Here is a 22,054-nt window from a genome sequence, read left to right as displayed (position 1 = left end):
AGCCAATCATCAGTCATTTATGTAAGTGCTGTGCTTGGTGAATGTCCTTCCCTATAAACATGTTGAAAGTTTGTTGTCAATTTGTTTACTGTAAAATAGCGTTGAATCTGGTAAATACTATATTTTCCAAACGTTTATTAAAGGTTGGTAACAGGCTGATTGGTCAGTTATTTGAGCTAAGAAAGGGGGTTTTACTATTCTTTGGTAGCGGAATGATTTTTGCTTCGCTCCAAGTCTGGGGGCACACACTTTCTAGTAGGCTTAAATTGAAAATATGGCAAATAGGAGTGGCAATATTGTCTGCTATTATCCTCAGTCATTTTCCATTTAAGTTGTCAGACTCCGGTGGCTTGTCATTGTGGATGGACAACAATACATTTTTTCATAATTTGTTCAGATATACTTGGATGTGTAGTGTCAGCACTTGTTACTGGCATGTCATGCCTAAGTTTTCTAATCTTGCCAATGAAAAAATAATTGAAGTAGTTGGCAATATCAGTTGGTTTTGATTCAATGAATGATGGAGCTGAGTTTGCCTTTTTCCCAAAGCTTTTTACTAACATTCTCTATGACATTTATCTTTGTTTCATATTGTAGTTTCTTTTTCCTTTTATTTAGCTTTGTCACATGATCTCAATTTGCAATACTTTGCCAATCGGTTGTGCAGCCAGACTTATTTGCCATTCCTTTTGCCTCATCCCTCTCAACCATATCATTTATCAATTCCTCATCAATCCACAGGGATGTAACTGTTTTTACAGTCATGTTCTTAATGGGTGCATGCTTATTAGTAACTGGAATAAGCAATTTCAAGTGCAGCATCTGTTTGTTCCTCATTACACACAATGGACCAAGAAATATTCTTTACATCTACAACATAGGAATCACTACAAAACGTATTGTATGACCTCGTATACGCTATATTAGGCCCAGCCATTGGAACATTGGTTTTCCTTGATGTGGCTACTAGATTGTGATCAATACATCCGAAGGATCTGGATACTGCTTTCAAGCAAATGTCTGCAGCATTAGTAAAGATGTGATCAATACATGTTGGTGATTTCATTCCTGTACTGTTAGTAACTATCCTGGTAGGTTACCTGATAACCTGAACCAGGTTGCAGGCACTGGTTACAGTTTTTTCTTAAGTGGGGAGCTTGATGAAAGCCAGTCAATATTTAAATCACCCAGAAAAGATACCTTTCTGTTGTTATCACATACATTACATACAGTCACCATTGTGACTGGGAGGCAAAGAATGAATAAAAGTGTGGTGTTCAAAAGAGATCTTGCAAAAGTGAGATGAGAGTACTGTACTGTACAATATGGCACAGGCAGATAAATGATAGTTTTCCTTTCTCATGTATGGACTGTGTGTCCATGTAGCAGTGGCAGCAGTCCACTGCACATACAGCACCAGTCAAAAGTTTGGACACACCTACTCATTCAAGGGTTTTTCTTTATTTTTTACCATTTTCTAATTGTAGAATAATTGTGAAGTCATCAAAACTATGAAATAACACATATGGAATCATATACTGTAGTAACCAAAAAAAGTAATATCAAATATATTTGATATTTGATATTCTCAAAGTAGTCAACCTTTGCCTTGATGACAGCTTTGCACACTCTTGGCATTCTCTCAACCAGCTTCATGAGGTAGTCACCTGGAATGCATTTCAAGTAACAGGTGTGCCTTGTTAAAAGTTAATTTGTGGAATTTCTTTCCTTCTTAATGCGTTGGAGCCAATCAGTTGTGTTGTGATGCGGAAGGGGTGGTATACAGAATATTGCCCTATTTGGTAACAAGCCAAGTCCATATTATGGCAAGAACAGCGCAAATAAGCAAAGAGAAACAATAGCCCATCATTACTTTAGGACATGAAGGTCAGCCAATCAGGAACATTTCAAGAACTTTGAAAGTTTCTTCAAGTGCAATTGCAAAAACCATCAAGCACTATGATGAAACTGGCTCTCATAAGGACTGCCACAGGAAAGAAAGACCAAAAGTTACCTCTGCTGCAGAGCATAAGTTCATTAGAGTTACCAGCCTCCGAAATCGGCAAGTAACTGCACCTCAGATTAAACCTTGCAGAGTTCAAGTAACAGACACATCTCAACATCAACTGTTCAGAGGAGACTGCGTGAATCAGGCGTTCATGGTCAATTTGCTGCAAAGAAACTACTACTAAAGGACACCAATAAGAAGAAGAGACTTGCTTGGGCCAATAAACACGAGCAATGGACATTAAACCGATGGAAATCTGTCCTTTGGTCTGATGAGTCCAAATTTGCGAAATTTGGTTCAAACCGCCGTGTCTTTGTGAGACGCAGAGTAGGTGAACGGATTAACTCTGCATATGAGGTTCTCACCGTGAAGCATGGAGGAGGAGGTGTGATGGTATTGGAATTTAAATGTACTTTCTGAATGGAATTGACCCCAACACCGCAGCACTCCCCCAGACCAATGTCACCGTCATAATCTACCACCAGGTGGCACTCTTGCTAAAAATAATAACTCCTAAAAAATGTGTATTGTAGTTGCGCCTTCTTTATCACAGATATGTCCTCTAAGTCCATGAATTTAGACAAGTTATTGCAAGGGTATATTTTGTGCAAGATTTTAAACTGATTTTATTTTACTTTATTTGATATACAAAATTTGTGAGGGAGCAACCAAACTTTCTTCCATTCAATTTCAGTAATATATGCATTCCAGAAGAATTTCCCCCTAGGAGAGATCTTGTTCTTGGAGTTAAAAAGATATCTTAAGCGGCCTCCCGAGTGGCGCAGTGGTCAGCATAATAAAATAGTACAATAATTACTTCATTTTACTTTATTTGATATACAAAATGTGTGAGGGAGCAGTTCTTGAGGAAGCAGTTCTTGAAATGTTCCTGATTGGCTGACCTTCATGTCCTAATGTAATAATGGACTATTGTTTCTCTTTGCTTATTTGCACTGTTCTTGCCATAATATGGACTTGCCATAATATGGACTTGGCTTGTTACCAAATAGGGCAATCTTCTGTATACCACCTCTCCACTCACTTTTTCCAGAATAGGTTTACTGTCCTTCCCCCTTCTTATTTGTGAATAAACTGGAAAAAAAAGTGTGTGGAAGGGACAGTATAGCCAATAAAATGTATCATTATTCCATTATCAGGTATCCTCATCTCTCCATTGCAGCAGTGGCCTGGCTAACAGAGACCTGCTTATTGGTTCTTTGAGTTCCCACAACTCTATTATTGACCCCTGGAGATGATGATGAATGCATTCCTCTCCAAACCTCCAATGCCTCGGCCTCCTGCAATCCACTCAAACATTTATTTGCCTTTTGTGGCCCCCTGAATAATCGCGGCCAACATATTTATAGACTTGAATATTTGTTTTGTTGCGCCAGATGTTTCTTTTCTTTTTTAATCTCCATTTATTGAACATTTTTGTTTGAGACATTTGACATCCAGATACCTGACTGTACTTACTCAAACCAGGGTAGAGTAGAGGGCCAGGGGACAGGACCGTTTTGAAACAGAGATAACTTAAATCTCTCCCGTACTGAATGACAAAAAAACACACTGAGTAACATTTGAGCGGACACTCTTATCCAGAGCAATTAGGATTAAGTGCCTTGTTCAAGGGCACATCAACAAATGTTTTCCCTGGTCAGGTCAGAGATTCAAACCAGCAACCTTTCAGTTACTTGCCTAACACACTTAACCGCTAAACTACCAGATGTGTTGTTCACTTTAGAAGTGACACAATTAACTATCTGGCCATGGAAACACAGATTACAGTATATCAGATGCAGGATGGAATTGAATGAGAAATAAATCTTCATCAATCAAGGTCTGACGTGTGTCTGTGCGTGCGTACGTACAGAGTTACACTGATATTCAAGCAGCTATTATCCTGCCAAGTCAAGGGAAGCAGAAGCTATACCTTGCATGTACAGTAGGTTACAATCTGCACAAAATGAAAACATATGGGGACTTGGACGCAACACAAATAGAGAAGAAACGTAATGAGATTTTGAGCAGGCATTAAATCTAACAGCACACTGAACTTTTACGATGACCTGAGCGGGGTGGACACATAACGACCTTAAATTACTTTACAACCTGGGTCACTTATGCGGCTCAGCTTGTGTTACATTTATGAGACTAATGGGGAGCAATATTTAATGATTTTGTGACATTAATGTAAAAAAGGTTGGCTGGTATGCCCTCACCCTTCTGAGCGGTCGGCTGTGAATGCCCTCACCCTTCTGAGCGGTCGGCTGTGAATGCCCTCACCTGTCTGAGCGGTCGGCTGTGAATGCCCTCACCCTTCTGAGCAGTCGGCTGTGAATGCCCTCACCTGTCTGAGCGGTCGGCTGTGAATGCCCTCACCTGTCTGAGCGGTCGGCTGTGAATGCCCTCACCTGTCTGAGCGGTCGGCTGTGAATGCCCTCACCCGTCTGAGCGGTCGGCTGTGAATGCCCTCACCCGTCTGAGCGGTCGGCTGTGAATGCCCTCACCTGTCTGAGTGGTCGGCTGTGAATGCCCTCGCCCGCTAGTAACTTCTGCTGATTCAGTAAGATCAATTCAGTGTTGTCCTGTCAGAACGTAATGTTGAGGCCCATTACTAGACAGTTGTCTGTTACCACTATACACACGGACACAGCTGCTTCTATTAGAAAGTGATTTTTGTGTGATACATAGGAATGGACTTATTCCTAGTAAACGCACAATCTTCCTAGTAAACACAATGACAACTTGATCGGCAGCTGAACTTGCGTCTTCATCTGCCGACAATGATAGCCAGTCTCTGACCTGGAGTGGGAGGGGTCAGAGTCTACATGTGCATTTGGGCACTCGGATTGATGGAAACCAGGAGGATGTGATAGACAGTTGAGAAGGGGCAAAATCTTTTGTTTATTTTAATGTAAAAATGTTGAAGTGATTATTGTACTATTTTATTATGCTGACCACTGCGCCACTCGGGAGGCCCCTTTAGATAACTTTTTAACTCCAAGAACAAGATCTCTCCTAGAGGGAAATTCTTCTGGAATGCATATATTACTGAAATTGAATGGAAGAAAGTTTGGTTGCTCCCTCACAAATTTTGTATATCAAATTAAGTAAAATAAATTCAGTTTAAAATCTTGCACAAAATATACCCTTGCAATAACTTGTCTAAATTCATGGATTTAGAGGACATATCTGTGATAAAGAAGGCGAAACTATAATGCACATTTTTTAGGAGTTATTCTGGACTGAATTTAGTATTTACATTTTTTATTTCATAAATAAGACCCATGTACTTTCAATGAAATATGTAATATGTTATTATTCAAATGAAAACAAAACTAATGAATTTGTCTTTAATTTCTTAATTCTCTCTGGTAAATGTATATACACAAACAAATATTTGAAATCTGTCCCCAAATGAAATATATTTTTACTTGAAATCTAATATTTAATAAAATCTCTAGCGGTAGTTAAAAACAAAAAAAACACCGTATTCTTATAACCCTATCATAGGTTGGTACAATTGTGACCCCTGACCTTATTTTATTTATTTTATTTTAGGTACTTTTGAAACTCAATTCATGTGTAATGATTTTTATTTTTTTAACTTAAATGTTATTTATGTTTCTTCAGAGAAAATATACATGTAGTGATGTCCTATGTTTTTTTTGTTATTGTATTGTAATTTGAAATGTAATAATAAAAAAGAAAAAAAGAACAGAACTGTGGGGAAAGTCACGTGCTCATTTTTACTCATTTTTACAATGAGACTAACCAGGGAGGGTAAGGATGGCTGATTATTCTAACGACCATAGGGAAAGACAAAGAAAATACCAGAAAACACCAGCAGTTCATCCAAAGCAAAATGTATTTCTTCACTATTGACTGAGTACTTTTGATTAACCTCTTTTTTTAAAGGTGGATTGCTCTTTAATCCGTGAGATATTTTGTGCCTTGTTTATTTATATAAGTAATTTGGGTTAATGTCCCTCAGAATTAAAGCCTATGGTCAAAAGGCTATGTTTTGCATGATCAGCTGTTTAATAACAGCACAGCTTCAGTCAATAGTACTAGCTAACATAGCAGCTAGATACCCAAACAAGTTGAAGTTAAACAGAGCAAACATGCCCTCTACTGACCATTCCTGGGACTGGTGAAGTGAGGTAAATTACTGTATTAAAGCTATAGGCAAAACTCGGGAAACCTATGGAGTGATTGGGGAAAATTAACCACAGCAAACCAAATGACTGTAAATCACACATCTCTTGTTTTTAAGTTCATGTTAATAATGTGTGTCTGAAGGCCTGTATTTGGGGCCTAGTTTGGTAGTACAAGTACATATTCCTTATCGTATCCAGTTCTGCTGTTACATGTATGGTCATTCGTCATCAGGGGAAAAAACTGTGATCAACCAGATATTCACAATGTGCATGGGGCTTTGAGACTACATTCCCATTCTAATTCCTAATGCCACCAGGGTCAGTATGTCTCACATTCAATCCTCCATGGGGCGCACATTCTTCCTAGTCTGCAGCAGGCAGAGGCCCTGGCTTTTCGATGGGAACAGAGGCTTCTATAACCCAAGAGACCTGGGCTATGTCCGAAATGGCTCCTTATTCCCTATATAGTGCACTACTTTTGACAGGATGCCATTTATGATAGCCATAGCCCAATGTTCTCAGGACCTGGACCATTCCACAGGCTGAAGCGAAAGGCTCAACATCCAAACAGTTCCAACAGGAAGAGTCTTGACTGGGTTACTATGGGTCATTAGAACAGGCTGGCAGCAGTATGACCTCATATCCCTGCTATGAGCCGCCTGCATCCTGGGGACGTGCTACCTGTCCCAGACCTGCTGTTTTCAACTCTCTAGAGACAGCAGGAGCGGTAGAGATACTCTTAATGATCGGCTAATGATCGGGCATTTGGCACCGGTCCATGGTAGCAAGGCAATCCATTCTGACCAGCTTCGTTCGCTTTAGTTTCCGCATATCCAGAAAATGCCTCAATTGCTGATACAGTCGTAGTTAACATGCATTATTGGTGGCTCTGGTAATGGTTAACCTGTTATGGTTAACCTGGATTTGGGGTACAGTATAACCCTTCCTATTCTGTCATTGTACTGTGAGCTTGGTACAGCAGTAAAGGCGATAAAACAGTGACTGAATGTCAGAGGGTATCATTGGATGATCACAAATAGGAGGAAAGGCCCTGTTGGCTCTGTAAACTGTTGGTATTATAAAGACATTTCAGTTCTTTCTGGATAAAGAGACAGGAAACAGACACAAGGTCAACCCAAATCTCTGCCAACTATAATGTGCAAGCCGCCAGTGGTGTCTGTTTTTTGGTCTTTGCTTCAGTCAGAAGCAGGTTCAGGTCGGTGAAATAATGACCATGATGATCATGAGGAAAACAGAAGGGGACTTAGCTGAAGTAGATTGCTTCCATATGTTGACTCTAGACAACTGATAAATGCTACCTTGTGAATGCTGGCTCTGTTTCTAGGGCTGACTGTCCACCAGCAGTGTGTTCTCTCACATGCTCATGGGTTTGAAATAAGCCAGAACCCACCGCAAGTCATGATATTACTGATAGAACATGCTTGGCTGCACACTGGGTATGCCAGTATAGGCGATATGACTACCAAATGTGAGCATTTTTCATCTATCAATGTCATGTCATATTTGCGCACGGCATCTGTCCTACAACCAAGTCGTAACATCGAAAGGTCCTGACTATCTGAATAACAACCAGGTCGTAACATTGAAAGGTCCTGACTATCTGAATAACAACCAGGTCGTAACATTGAAAGGTCCTGACTATCTGAATAACAACCAGGTCGTAACATTGAAAGGTCCTGACTATCTGAATAACAACCAGGTCGTAACACTGAAAGGTCCTGACTATCTGAATAACAACCAGGTCGTAACATTGAAAGGTCCTGACTATCTGAATAACAACCAGGTCGTAACATTGACAGAGTCCTAACTATCTGAATAACAACCAAGTTGTAACATTAAAAAGGTCCTGACTATCTGAATAACAACCAGGTCGTTACATTGAAAAGGTCCTGACTATCTGAATAACAACCAGGTCGTAACATTGAAAAGGTCCTGACTATCTGAATAACAACCAGGTCGTAACACTGAAAAGGTCCTGACTATCTGAATAACAACCAGGTCGTAACATTGAAAAGGTCCTGACTATCTGAATAACAACCAGGTCGTAACACTGAAAAGGTCCTGACTATCTGAATAACAACCAGGTCGTAACATTGAAAGGTCCTGACTATCTGAATAACAACCAGGTCGTAACATTGAAAAGGTCCTGACTATCTGAATAACAACCAGGTCGTAACATTGAAAAGGTCCTGACTATCTGAATAACAACCAGGTCGTAACATTGAAAGGTCCTGACTATCTGAATAACAACCAGGTCGTAACATTGAAAGGTCCTGACTATCTGAATAACAACCAGGTCGTAACACTGAAAAGGTCCTGACTATCTGAATAACAACCAGGTCGTAACACTGAAAAGGTCCTGACTATCTGAATAACAACCAGGTCGTAACACTGAAAAGGTCCTGACTATCTGAATAACAACCAGGTCGTAACACTGAAAGGTCCTGACTATCTGAATAACAACCAGGTCGTAACACTGAAAAGGTCCTGACTATCTGAATAACAACCAGGTCGTAACACTGAAAAGGTCCTGACTATCTGAATAACAACCAGGTCGTAACATTGAAAGGTCCTGACTATCTGAATAACAACCAGGTCGTAACACTGAAAAGGTCCTGACTATCTGAATAACAACCAGGTCGTAACATTGAAAAGGTCCTGACTATCTGAATAACAACCAGGTCGTAACATTGAAAAGGTCCTGACTATCTGAATAACAACCAGGTCGTAACATTGAAAAGGTCCTGACTATCTGAATAACAACCAGGTCGTAACATTGAAAAGGTCCTAACTATCTGAATAACAACCAGGTCGTAACATTGAAAAGGTCCTAACTATCTGAATAACAACCAGGTCGTAACATTGAAAAGGTCCTAACTATCTGAATAACAACCAGGTCGTAACATTGAAAAGGTCCTAACTATCTGAATAACAACCAGGTGGTAACATTGAAAAGGTCCTAACTATCTGAATAACAACCAGGTCGTAACATTGAAAAGGTCCTAACTATCTGAATAACAACCAGGCCGTAACACTGAAAAGGTCCTAACTATCTGAATAACAACCAGGCCGTAACACTGAAAAGGTCCTAACTATCTGAATAACAACCAGTCCGTAACACTGAAAAGGTCCTGACTATCTGAATAACAACCAGGTCGTAACATTGAAAAGGTCCTGACTATCTGAATAACAACCAGGTCGTAACATTGAAAAGGTCCTGACTATCTGAATAACAACCAGGCCGTAAAACTGAAAAGGTCCTGACTATCTGAATAACAACCAGGTCGTAACACTGAAAAGGTCCTAACTATCTGAATAACAACAAGGTCGTTACACTGAAAAGGTCCTAACTATCTGAATAACAACCAAGTTGTAACATTAAAAAGGTCCTAACTATCTGAATAACAACCAGGTCGTTACATTGACAGAGTCCTAACTATCTGAATAACAACCAAGTTGTAACATTAAAAGGGTCCTAACTGTCTGAACTACAACCAAGTTGTAACATTAAAAAGGTCCTAACTGTCTGAATAACAACCAGGTCGTAACACTGAAAAGGTCCTAACTATCTGAATAACAACCAAGTTGTAACATTAAAAAGGTCCTAACTATCTGAATAACAACCAGGTCGTTACATTGACAGAGTCCTAACTATCTGAATAACAACCAAGTTGTAACATTAAAAAGGTCCTAACTATCTGAATAACAACCAGGTCGTTACATTGACAGAGTCCTAACTATCTGAATAACAACCAAGTTGTAACATTAAAAGGGTCCTAACTGTCTGAACTACAACCAAGTTGTAACATTAAAAAGGTCCTAACTGTCTGAATAACAACCAGGTCGTAACATTGACAGAGTCCTAACTATCTGAATAACAACCAAGTTGTAACATTAAAAGGGTCCTAACTGTCTGAACTACAACCAAGTTGTAACATTAAAAAGGTCCTAACTGTCTGAATAACAACCAGGTCGTAACATTGACAGAGTCCTAACTATCTGAATAACAACCAAGTTGTAACATTAAAAGGGTCCTAACTATCTGAATAACAACGATGCCGTCATTGTAAATAAGAATTTGTTCTTAACTGACTCGCCTGATTAAATACAAGTAAAAAAAAACAGTTCTTCACTAAATTTCTAATTTTGCCCCTCTCAAGTAATAAGAAAAACATCCTCCATTTGGAAGTGGAGACAGAGGATCAGCAGCCAAATGATGAGCAACGCATCCCAGCTAGAGTGCATCTCTTCCCCAGGAAATCACTGACAGTAAATCTCCTCCAAGGAGTCTCCTGAACAGTGATGGAAAAAGTACCCGACCTATCATAATTGAGTAAAAGTCGAAAGTATTTGGTTTTAAACATACTTAATTATCAAAAGTAAATATAATTGCTAAAATATATTTAAGTATCAAAAATAAAAGTATAAATCATTTCTAATTCCTTATATTAAGCAAACCAGACAGCACCATTTTCTTGGTTTTTAAATTTACAGATAGCCAGGGTGTCACGCCCTGACCTTAGAGTTCCTTATTATTTCTATGTTTGGTTAGGTCAGGGTTTGACTCGGGTGGGAAAGTCTATGTTTTCTATTTCTTTGTTTTTGGCCGTGTGTGTTTCCCAATCAGAGGCAGCTGTCTATCGTTGTCTCTGATTGGGGATCATACATAAGTTGTCATTTTCCTTTTGGGTTTTGTGGGATCTTGTTTTCTGTTTCGTGTTTTCTGCCTGACAGAACTGTGCGCTTTCGTTTTCACGTTTGTTATTTTGTTTGAGTGTTTTTGAAATAAAGGAATCATGAACGCTTTCCACGCTGCGCTTTGGTCCACTCTTCTTTCGACAAACGAGAGCCATAACACAGGGGCACGATCCAACACTGTAATTTACAAACAAAGCATGTGTTCAGTGAGTCCGTCAGATCAGAGGCAGTATGGATGACCAGGGATGTTATCTTGATAAGTGTGTGAATTGTACCATTTTCCTGTCCTGCTAAGCATTCAAAATGTAACAAGTAGTTTTGGGTGTCGGGGAAAATGTATGGAGTAAAGGGTACATCATTTTCTTTAGGAATGTAGCGAAGTAAAAGTTGTCAAAAATATAAATAGTAAAGAAAAGTACAGATACCCAAAACATTTACTTAAGTAATACTTTCAAGTATTTTTACTTACTTACTTTACACCCCTGCTTCTGAATATCGTGTCTGATATTAAGATTCTAACAACGACCGTGTGTTATATAGACTAATTTAAGAAAAGTCACTTTAAAAATGGCAGAGTATTTAAAAAAGAACATTTGTTTTGACTCATTATGATGCTGTCGGCTCTCCTAATATTAAAGTTGGTGAAGTCAGATGATCCAAATATAGCACTGTGGCATCTCTTTGCATTCGGAAGCAGGGTCAGGGATATACTTAGCCAGCCCTCCAGTCTCAGCCCTGCGCATTTGAGCTCCTTGGAGGTAACCTAAGATGCTCAGCCCAGGTCTTACTTGCCTTCATGACCATAGACAGAATGCTATGGTATCACTATGCCAGTGGGAGGAGCTTGCTGCCTGGAGGTTTGATATCAATACTCACAGTCTAAGGCTAAGCATTTAACATACCTCCACAGTTCAGATATTGAGCGTGAATGGTTGGTTTGGTTCTAGGATGGGCACATCTGAGTATATCTGTTTTCATTAACTGATAATGTTTGTGGGTAAATAGCTTACTGCATATGTTTATCCACTAATGTCTTCTTAATAATAATAATGTATCTATCTATTTTGACATACTCCGGTCATATTTACGAGAAACCATACTTGGATAGCTAACTCTTGAAATCCTTCCGTCAATACAGATGTAGTTAAAGTGTCACGTTCTGACCATAGTTCTTTTGTGTTTTCTTTGTTTTAGTGTTGGTCAGGACGTGAGCTGGGTGGGAATTCTATGTTGTGTGTCTAGTTTGTCCATTTCTATGTATGGCCTGATATGGTTCTCAATCAGAGGCAGGTGTTAGTCATTGTCTCTGATTGGGAACCATATTTAGGTAGCTTGTTTTGTGTTGGGGTTTGTGGGTGGTTGTTTCCTGTGTCAGTGTTTGTGCCACACGGGACTGTTTCGGTTTGTTCACGTTTATTGTTTTTGTATTTGTGTTCATGTTCAGTTTTCCCTATTAAAACATGGACACCTACCACGCTGCGTATTGGTGCGATCCTTGCTACACCTCTTCAGAGGAAGAAGAGGACGACAGCCGTTACATAAAGCATCTTTTAGTTTTAATCGTACCTCACATATGGAACAATCTTCAGAATACCCTTCAACCATTCAGTTGGACACGTTGGTGCCTTTCGGCAGTTCAGATTGTTGGTATAGGACCTCCACAGAGGATTGTTTTTCTATAATTGTATTTTCATATTTTTTTGCGTCTCTAACTTTGAATGTGGAATTGCTGCTGGTCTTGTCAAAATAAACCTCGGTCTCAATAAGACTCCCTGCTAAAATAAAGGTTAAAAAAAAATGGCAGCCCAAACATCCTAATATTTCAACATATGGAGGCTTCCTCTGGTGGAGCATCTGGAAAATTACTATATATATATGAAATCAGTTATTATCATTATCATCATCATTATTAATATTATTATTAATATTATTATTATTAACTTCTACTTGGTCACCATCCCGGATCCGGGAGCATCCTCATCAGTAAAAAAGCTGACTAGCATAGCCTAGCATAGCGCCACAAGTAAATACTAGCATATAAATATCATGAAATCACAAGTCCAAGACACCAAATGAAAGATACACATCTTGTGAATCCAGCCATCATTTCTGATTTTTAAAATGTTTTACAGCGAAAACACAATATGTATTTCTATTAGCTAACCACAATAGCAAAAGACTCAACCGCATATTTTCACAATTTTTTTACCGCATAGGTAGCTATCACAAAACCGACCAAATAGAGATATAATTAGTCACTAACCAAGAAACAACTGCATCAGATGACAGTCTTATAACATGTTATACAATAAATGTATGTTTTGTTCGAAAATGTGCATATTTGAGGTATAAATCATAGTTTTACATTGCAGCTACCATAAAAAAATATCACCAAAGCAGCCGGAATAATTACAGAGAGGAACGTGAAATACCTAAATACTCATCATAAAACATTTATGAAAAATACATGGTGTACAGCAAATGAAAGATAAACATCTTGTGAATCCAGCCAATATTTCAGATTTTTTAAGTGTTTTACAGCGAAAACACAATATAGCATTATATTAGCTTACCACAATAGCCAACCACACAACCGCATTCATTCACCGCAAAGGTAGCGATCGCAAAAAACAGCAAAAGATATAAAATTATTCACTAACCTTGACAAACTTCATCAGATGACAGTCCTATAACATCATGTTACACAATACATATATGTTTTGTTCGAAAATGTGCATATTTAGCGGTATAAATCGTGGTTTTACAATGTGAATACGTAGTCAAAATGCACAAAATTGTCCAGAGATATCTTGGACAGTCACCTAATCTAATCAAATAACTAATCATAAACTTTACTAAAAAATACATGTTGTACAGCAAATGAAAGATACACTAGTTCTTAATGCAACCGCCTTGTTAGATTTTTAAAAATAACTTTAGTACGACATACAGCTTACGTTATAGCGAGACAGCGCCCAAAATAAGGGCGGAAAATATGACTAAACATTTTCCACAGAAATACGAAATAACATCATAAATGGTTCCTACTTTTGGTGAGCTTCCATCAGAATCTTGTACAAGGAGTCCTTTGTCCAGAATAATCGTTGTTTGGTTTTAGAATGTCCTCTTCTCCTGTCGAATTAGCAACCATAGCTAGCCATGTCGCGCAAACGTGGCCAACTTCACATGACGCAAAAAAATGACAATTCCAAAACTCGCAATAAACGTTCAATAAACTGATATAACTCGGTTTAAAAAAACTACTTTATCCTGTCTAGGACTGCCTTTTGGTAGTCCTAGACAGGACTACCGCTAGCGGAACCCCGCCCACATTCCACTGAAAAGGCAGCGCGCAAAATTCAAAATATAATTTTTTTATAAATATTTAACTTTCACACATTAACAAGTCCAATATAGCAAATGAAAGATAAACATCTTGTGAATCCAGCTAACATGTCCGATTTTTTAAATGTTTTACAGCGAAAACACCACGTATATTTATGTTAGCTCACTACCAAATACAAAAAAGCACAGACATTTCTTTCACAGCACAGGTAGCTTGCACAAAACCCCCAAATAGAGATAGAATTAGTCACTAACCAAGAAACAACTTCATCAGATGACAGTCTTGTAACATGTTATACAATAAATCTATGTTTTGTTCGAAAAATGTGCATATTTTAGGTATAAATCATAGTTTTACATTGCAGCTACAATCACAAATAGCACCGAAGCAGCTAGAACAATTACAGAGACCAACGTGAAATACCTAAATACTCATCATAAAACATTTATGAAAAATACATGGTGTACAGCAAATGAAAGATAAACATCTTGTTGAATCCAGCCAATATTTCAGATTTTTTAAGTGTTTTACAGCGAAAACACAATATAGCATTATATTAGCTTACCACAATAGCCAAAAACACAACCCATTTATCAGCAGCAAAAGTTAGCGATCGCAAAAAAACAGCAAAAGATAAATAATTTTTCACTAACCTTGACAAGCTTCATCAGATGACAGTCCTATAACATCAGGTTATACAATACACTTATGTTTTGTTTGAAAATGTGCATATTTAGAGCCTAAATCCGTGGTTATACATTGTGAAAATGTAGCAACTTTTTCCCAGAATCTCCGGATATATTTCTGACACTCACCTATTCTGACCAAATAACTCATCATAAATGTTACTAAAAAATACATGTTGTACAGCAAATGAAAGATACACTAGTTCTTAATGCAATCGCTGTGTTAGAATTCTAAAAATAACTTTAGTACGACATACAGCTTACGTTATAGCGAGACAGCGCCCAAAATCAGGGCGGAAAATAATACTAAACATTTTCGACAGAAATACGAAATAACATCATAAATGGTTCCTACTATAAATGGTTCCTAATCTTGTACAAGGGGTCCTTTGTCCAGAACAATCGTTGTTTGGTTTTAGAATGTCCTTTTTTCCTGTCGAATTAGCAACCAAAGCTAGCCAAGTGGCGCGAACCTGTCCATCTCCACCAAACGCAGAGAACGGAACACGCCAAATCTCCCGATAAACTTTCAATAATCTGATAAAGCTATATTGAAAAAACATACTTTACGATGATATTATCACATTTATCAAATAAAATCAAAGCCGGAGATATTAGCCGTCTATAACGAAAGCTTTTAAGAAGGCAATCCAGAGTTCCTTCCCGTGCCTTGCTGAACAAAGGAAATTGGGGTCATGTCATTCCAAGAGCTCTCTTTTGACCTCAGATCAAGCTATACACCCCATTTCACCTCTAACTGCCTGTTGACATCTAGTGGAAGGCGTATGAAGTGCATGTATATCCATAGATTTCAAGCAAATGAATAGGGAGGCCCTGGAACAGAGCCTCGATTTCAGATTTTTCACTTCCTGACAGGAAGTTTGCTGCAAAATGAGTTCTGTTTTACTCACAGATATAATTCAAACGGTTTTAGAAACTTGAGAGTGTTTTCTATCCAATAGTAATAATAATATGCATATTGTACGAGCAAGAATTGAGTACGAGGCAGTTTAATTTGGGAACGATTTTTTACAAAGTGAAAACAGCGCCCCCCTATAAGATGTTTTTAACACATATATCAAATAAAATCAGAGCCGGAGATATCTAACGTGTATACCGAAAGCTTTTCAGAACGCAATCTGGGGTTCCTTCTCGCGCCTTCCAAGACAATGAAATTGACAGACACGTCATTCCAAAAGCTCTTGTTCGGCCTCAGATCAAGCTAGACACCCCATTCCACCTCTCACTGCCTGTTGACATCTAGTGGAAGGCGTATGCAGTGCATGTATATCCATAGATTTCAGGCAAATTAATAGGAAGACCCTGGAACAGAGCCTCGATTTCAGATTTTTCACTTCCTGTCAGGAAGTTTGCTGCAAAATTAGTTATGTTTTACTCACAGATATAATTCAAACGGTTTTAGAAACTAGAGAGTGTTTTCTATCCAATAGTAATAATAATATGCATATTGTACGAGCAAGAATAGAGTACGAGGCAGTTTAATTTGGGCACAATTTTTTACAAAGTGAAAACAGCGCCCCCCTATTGAGAAAAGGTTAAAGGGCATTCATGTGTTAACAAATATGGTACACTAATATCACATGACCATTTCCCAATGCCTTTCCATTTTTTTTTTTTTTTTTTTTTTTTTTACAAACTACGGTATACATCTGATAACAATTTGTTAATCTGGATTAAATAGGAGGTTGATTACTTAGCAAATCATAATTGGTTGTTCAATCCAGGGTTGTGTGTTTGTTGTTGTTTTTCAATTTTCAATTTTAAATATCAATAACAAAAATAGAAATATTAAGTATTTTCCCCTGATCTAGATCCATGGAATCCTGTAAATGTTAGTTATATTTATTGGGTTGGATCTATTCATTGCACAGGTCCAATTTCCAGATCTAAATGCAAGCTTGGCATAACACAAATTAACATCCTACAGCAGGGCTGCTGGATCAATTACAGAATCTCAAAGATATTGTGATCTAAGGGCTCATCTGGGCAAATATGCACGCACTCTTTGAGTGTAATGTTTTCGCTGGCAGAAGCACGCCCAGGGACAATTTGGGCCTAACGGGCAATGATCTTGTAGGAAAACACTACAAAAACATTCACAAGCTTTTTTAATTGTTTTTAATTTTTATTTTTTCGTTAGTGAATATACTCCTTTTAGTGAATGTTACAGATGCAGATGGAAAGCTGTGTGATGTTAAGAGTGGGTAAAGCTACAAATATTTACCCTTTCCACCTCACTATACAATAGCCAAAAACATTTGCAAATTGCACTGAAAAGTTAAAGAGAAAGAAAGAGAGACAGCGAGAGAAAAAAAGAGAGAGAGAGTGGGGGAGAGAAATATCCAAAACCATAGTGTCGAATACATAGTTGAACCTACAGTATCAAAAAATAACAGCATTTTAAAATCAAAGATCCTCTTCCTGCAGGGATGCCTAACAACAAGGTCATAGAAATCCGTCTCTGTACCACAATACGACAAAACACAAAAGTCGACTATGACTGAAAAATGAATGTGTTTAACCCTGAAACTTCTTCTTCCTGCCGTCCATGCCAGCCTGTTCATCAACGTTCTTGCGCCAGTCACCAACTGCATCCACTGCCTGCATTACAGAAAGTTTGTGATGTCACAAATAGAGGATGTAATATGAAATAACTGATCATTTCCCCAAAGCTCAGAACACATTTGGGACACAATACTCGGGTACTGTGATTCTCTGCTTTGTAGGTTTCCACACAAATACCCACCTCCTCTTTGACTTCCTTCTTCACTTCTTTCAAGTTGGCTCTGAAATCCATGGAAGCCTTGTGCTTGGTGCCCAGCAGAGCCTGGAGCATAGCATCAGCAGACATACGCACTTTCTTCAGAGCTGGCTTCTTCATGCCCTGGATCTCAACCACTTTCATTCTCAAGTCCTCAATCTGTGACGTGAGCAAGTCAGGAGGAAGATAAGATTTGTTGTGTCAAAAATCAAATTTTATTTGTCACATGCGCCAAATACAACAGGTGTAGACCTTAAAGTGAATGCTTACTTACAAGCCCTTAATCAACAATGCAGTTTTAAGAAAAATAGTGTTAAGAAAGTATTTACTCAGATAAACGGAAATATATATTTTTTAAATAATAATAATAATAATTAAAGAGTAACAATAAAAGAACAGTAGCGAGGCTATATACAGGGGGTACCGGTACAGAGTCAGTGTGTGGGGGCACCGGTTAGTCGAGGAAATTTAGGTAATATGTACATGTAGGTATATGTTTGTTTCATGATGAGGACAAGATGAAATAGAATCTACCTCCTTGTCTGCCTTCGTCACCTTGGACTCTGCGTCATATCTGTCCTCGTCAACCTTGTCGATGGTATGGGCTAACTTTTTGAGCATTTCCTGTTGGTACACATACACATCAAATCAGTCAGGTAATTTGTACGAGAATCTCTTCTCTCCTGAAGGAATCAGTCTCTTCAGGCAACAGTTATTTCGAATCTGTGTACTTTGTAGGCAAATCCACATTGCTTGTTACAAGAACCACCAATTGTGAGGCCTAAATACGTTGGAGTAGATGTTTTATTTATTCATTATTTTTTATTTCACCTTTATTTAACCAGGTAGGCCAGTTGAGAACAAGTTCTCATTTACAACTGCGACCTGGCCAAGATAAAGCAAAGCAGTGCGACAGAAACAACAACACAGAGTTACACATGGAATAAACAAGCGTACAGTCAATAACACAATAGAAAAAAAAGAAAGTCTATATACAGTGTGTGCAAATGGCATGAGGAGGTAAGGCAATAAATAGGCCAAAGTAGCAAAGTCATTACAATTTAGCAGATTAACACTGGAGTGATAGATGAGCAGATGATGATGATCAGATGATGGCGTGTAAGAAGTGATACTGGTGTGCAAAAGAGCAGCAAAGTAAATAAAAACAATATGGGGATGAGGTAGGTAGATTGGGTGGGCTATTTACAGATGGACTATGTTCAGCTGCAGCGATCGGTTAGCTGCTCAGATAGCTGATGTTTAAAGTTAGTGAGGGAAATGTAAGTCTCCAGATGTGTGAAGGTTGTGTAAATGAATTAATTATTAGCATTGTATCGTACCACCAGCGCCGCTTGATCTCCAGACAAATCCAGGGCGGGGAGCTCAGCCATGAAACTAGCTTTCTCCTGCACAGCCTCCTTTTTCTCCTCTTCAATCAGCTCAAACGCAATCTGGAGCACCAAGCTCTGTAGGACAAAGAAACATAGTAAAGACAAACACAGTCTACTATGTAGTATTGGTCCACAAAAGATTACCAAAAGGATTAAAGAGGTTGAAAAGTTATAAAACCAGTCTAATTTATGCCCAAACTAATTCAGTCAACTATTGGACATTGGTGTGTAATACTTGTTTCATCCAATGGACCACAATTCATTGTCTTGGTTCACCTTCAGATGATGCCTGCGGCTCGATGTCATCTTTTTACTGTGAAAAAACATGGATTTGACATGTTGTTAGGGATATAACAGATATGTGCATTGCTGAGAGAACATAAGGGTGGATTGGACATGTTTTGTGTCAGGCTGAAAGTCTGGAATTACACTTTTAGTGAATGTTAGACAAATTTCAAGACTTACTCTGACATCTTGGCTGTTGTTGTGTTTCACACCCTGCACAACAGAGAAAACTTGCTTTGATACTTATGATTAAAAAATAAAAATAAATAATATCAGTAGGGTGCAATAGGTGCAAAAGCGAAGGAGACATGTCTGGTCTAAAGATCATACTGTGATATTGAGCTGAAGATTGGGGAACACTTGGCCAAACTAGGTTCTTAGGGGAAATATGATACATTTTCAGAGCTAGAGTCTGAAGCAATTCCGAGAAAGCTATATCTGAACTGCTAGAGTCGTCTGACTTGTTTTATGGTTGTTAGAATGTGAAACCCTAATCAACTTTAACTGCTGCTGCCTTCAGAGACGCAATTTATTGATTTATTAACCTGCCGCGGTGCTGTATATCAGAAAATCCTTCCTAAATACATAAATCAACAGCATCTTCTTCATTCTGTAGACAGATGTCATCGTGTTGAATCAAGGTACTCACACTCATCAATGGATATAATGGTTTGCTATTTTCTTCCCCAACATTTACTGTTAGTCTCAGTTAAAAGTTATTGATAATTGAAAACATCAAAAAAGCATTACTGTCCCATTAATTCATAATCTAATCTAATTAATTATTTAATTTCAAATCATCATGTCAACCACACAATTTAGCAAGCTAAGATCTATCGCAAAACTCCACTTTTTATTTTTGTTGACCTGTACATATCAATTAACATGGCATTTAGCATGCTGTCTATTACACAGTACTGCAAAGCTGTTACTCCATCCACCACCTCAAATAAACATGTACCGCATTTCTTGAATGGAAAACGAAAAAACTTTCCCAGCTATCATATTCTCCATCACAATGTATAACACTATGAACTTGCCATTTTATATTGAATTAACAATAATCCAAATATAATCACTGAATCTCACATAGAACATTCTGTGCCTGAGATCTTTATCTGAAACTCAATAACTCAGAGGTCTGTATTTATGTTGTGTCTTTACCAGCTTTGACTGCTAGAGTATAGCCCCTAACCAGAACCGTAGTCAAAGTTTTACAAAAAGAAAGAAAGTCTGACTTATTTACCTCAATGTTTTCACCTGTTTTGCCAGGTGAATATATCTGTTCCATATGTTCCATTTGGTAATGATCCATAAAGTGGTGAACAGAAATACACCCATGTGCAGTGAGTGTGTTGGATTGTTAAGATTGCCATCGGTTGGGAGGCCCTTTAGTCTATTTATATTCCTTGTGCTTTTAAGAGTTTGATAGAGAGACAGGAAAAGAGAGATTCTCACCTATGAGAGGAAGAGGAGGAGGAGGAGGAGGGCAGAACACACCAGGAGGAAGAATGGAAGACTAGCACCCTGGCAAGCGACATGCGGTGAAACATGAAAACGGTATATATGGTGTCGGATGATGCATCAGCAGAAACACTGGGTCCTCTTTATGGAAGTAGTTTCCATGTCAGACCAATGGAACATCGAGCTCCTGAAATACACTATGCCCAGCCCTGTTCACCTCATAAATGTTCTTTCCTTCAAGATGTCTTTCAAGACATATGTTGCTCTGAGCAGTAAGTATAGAATTACAGTTCAGTATGGGAGGGATAGGGAAAGTATTTATAGATAAGAGTGAATATAAAAAATATGATACTGTATTTCTAAAATCTAAATGAATTGAAGTGGGAGTCTACTTCAACAAGTGAATCATAGTAATATAATTCAACAAGTGAATCATATTATCAATTCTAGAAAAACAAGTACTTGAAAATCCTAATACAGTTTTAAAAGTGGTTATTTTATCGAATCAGTAAAGCACTCAGAAATTTAAATTGTATTGAAATCAGAAATGGATTTATTGTCTTAAAGACAAAACACAATAAACCTCAATTCCATCATGTTTCCTTCAAACCTAAAAGCACAGCAACTGTGTTAGGCCATATTGATAATACGTTGAGTGCTTATTCAGGCCAACACACATGACAAATGGAGTTAAACAAACTAGTAAATAAAACTTAGTAAGTGAAATACTACTCTACTCATGATTCTGCTTGGCTACATTTGGTGAACAGTGCAATTGCCATTGTTTGTTCAAAACTCACCAACTTCCCCCCTTTTTCCATTGCTATACCTTCAAAAAAAAAAAATTGGGGGGGGGGGGGCATGCCTGTTTGTTGGTCAAAGAGGAATCTGGGTCAGAGAAAGGGTATTGTATTGAATTGAGAGAGTGGGGTAGAGTGAATGAGAGAGAGCGGAAGGGTCAGCAGAAATAAAAAGTACTCTACTATACTGACATCTTGTGGTTAATAACTCAGATGTGTTTAATAGATAACCTCCACCCCAGATGTTCTAGGTGTCTCCAGAATTAGGGTTGCAAAATTCCAGTAACTTTCCCAAAATTACCAGGTTTTCCAGAAATCCCGGTTGGAAGATTCCCAGAATCAGAAGCAAATAAGATGATTTTTCAGAAAGTCAACTTTTTTCCAAACATACTCCAGAATACCTTACATCC

The 22,054-nt window shown here is 38.2% G+C and overlaps 1 protein-coding gene across 1 annotated transcript; it reads right to left on the bottom strand.

Moving 5' to 3' along the window:
* Positions 1-17,277: 17,277 nt before the first annotated feature.
* Positions 17,278-19,402, bottom strand: LOC120052389 (troponin I, fast skeletal muscle-like). The gene is made up of 5 exons (XM_038999263.1): positions 19,372-19,402; positions 19,045-19,170; positions 18,239-18,328; positions 17,690-17,863; positions 17,278-17,544 (listed from the first exon to the last, which is right to left on the bottom strand). The coding sequence occupies exons 1-5, from the start codon at positions 19,399-19,401 to the stop codon at positions 17,461-17,463; spliced, it is 504 nt and encodes a 167-aa protein (XP_038855191.1). The 5' UTR covers position 19,402; the 3' UTR covers positions 17,278-17,460.
* Between the last annotated feature and the right edge of the window lie 2,652 nt (positions 19,403-22,054).

The sequence above is a fragment of the Salvelinus namaycush genome, chromosome 8, assembly GCF_016432855.1.
Source record: "Salvelinus namaycush isolate Seneca chromosome 8, SaNama_1.0, whole genome shotgun sequence".
NCBI lineage: Eukaryota > Metazoa > Chordata > Actinopteri > Salmoniformes > Salmonidae > Salvelinus > Salvelinus namaycush.
The sequence above is the reverse complement of the archived record's forward strand: the minus strand, read 5'-3'. Positions and strand labels throughout refer to the sequence as shown.

Excerpts from the sequence above, each read along its gene's own strand:
- LOC120052389 (XM_038999263.1), bottom strand. The coding sequence starts at position 19,401 with ATGACATCGAGCCGCAGGCATCATCTGAAG. Across the intron at positions 19,171-19,371 it reads GCCGCAGGCATCATCTGAAG|AGCTTGGTGCTCCAGATTGC; the intron begins GTGAACCAAGAC and ends TTTGTCCTACAG. Across the intron at positions 18,329-19,044 it reads GAGATCAAGCGGCGCTGGTG|GAAATGCTCAAAAAGTTAGC; the intron begins GTACGATACAAT and ends GTGTACCAACAG.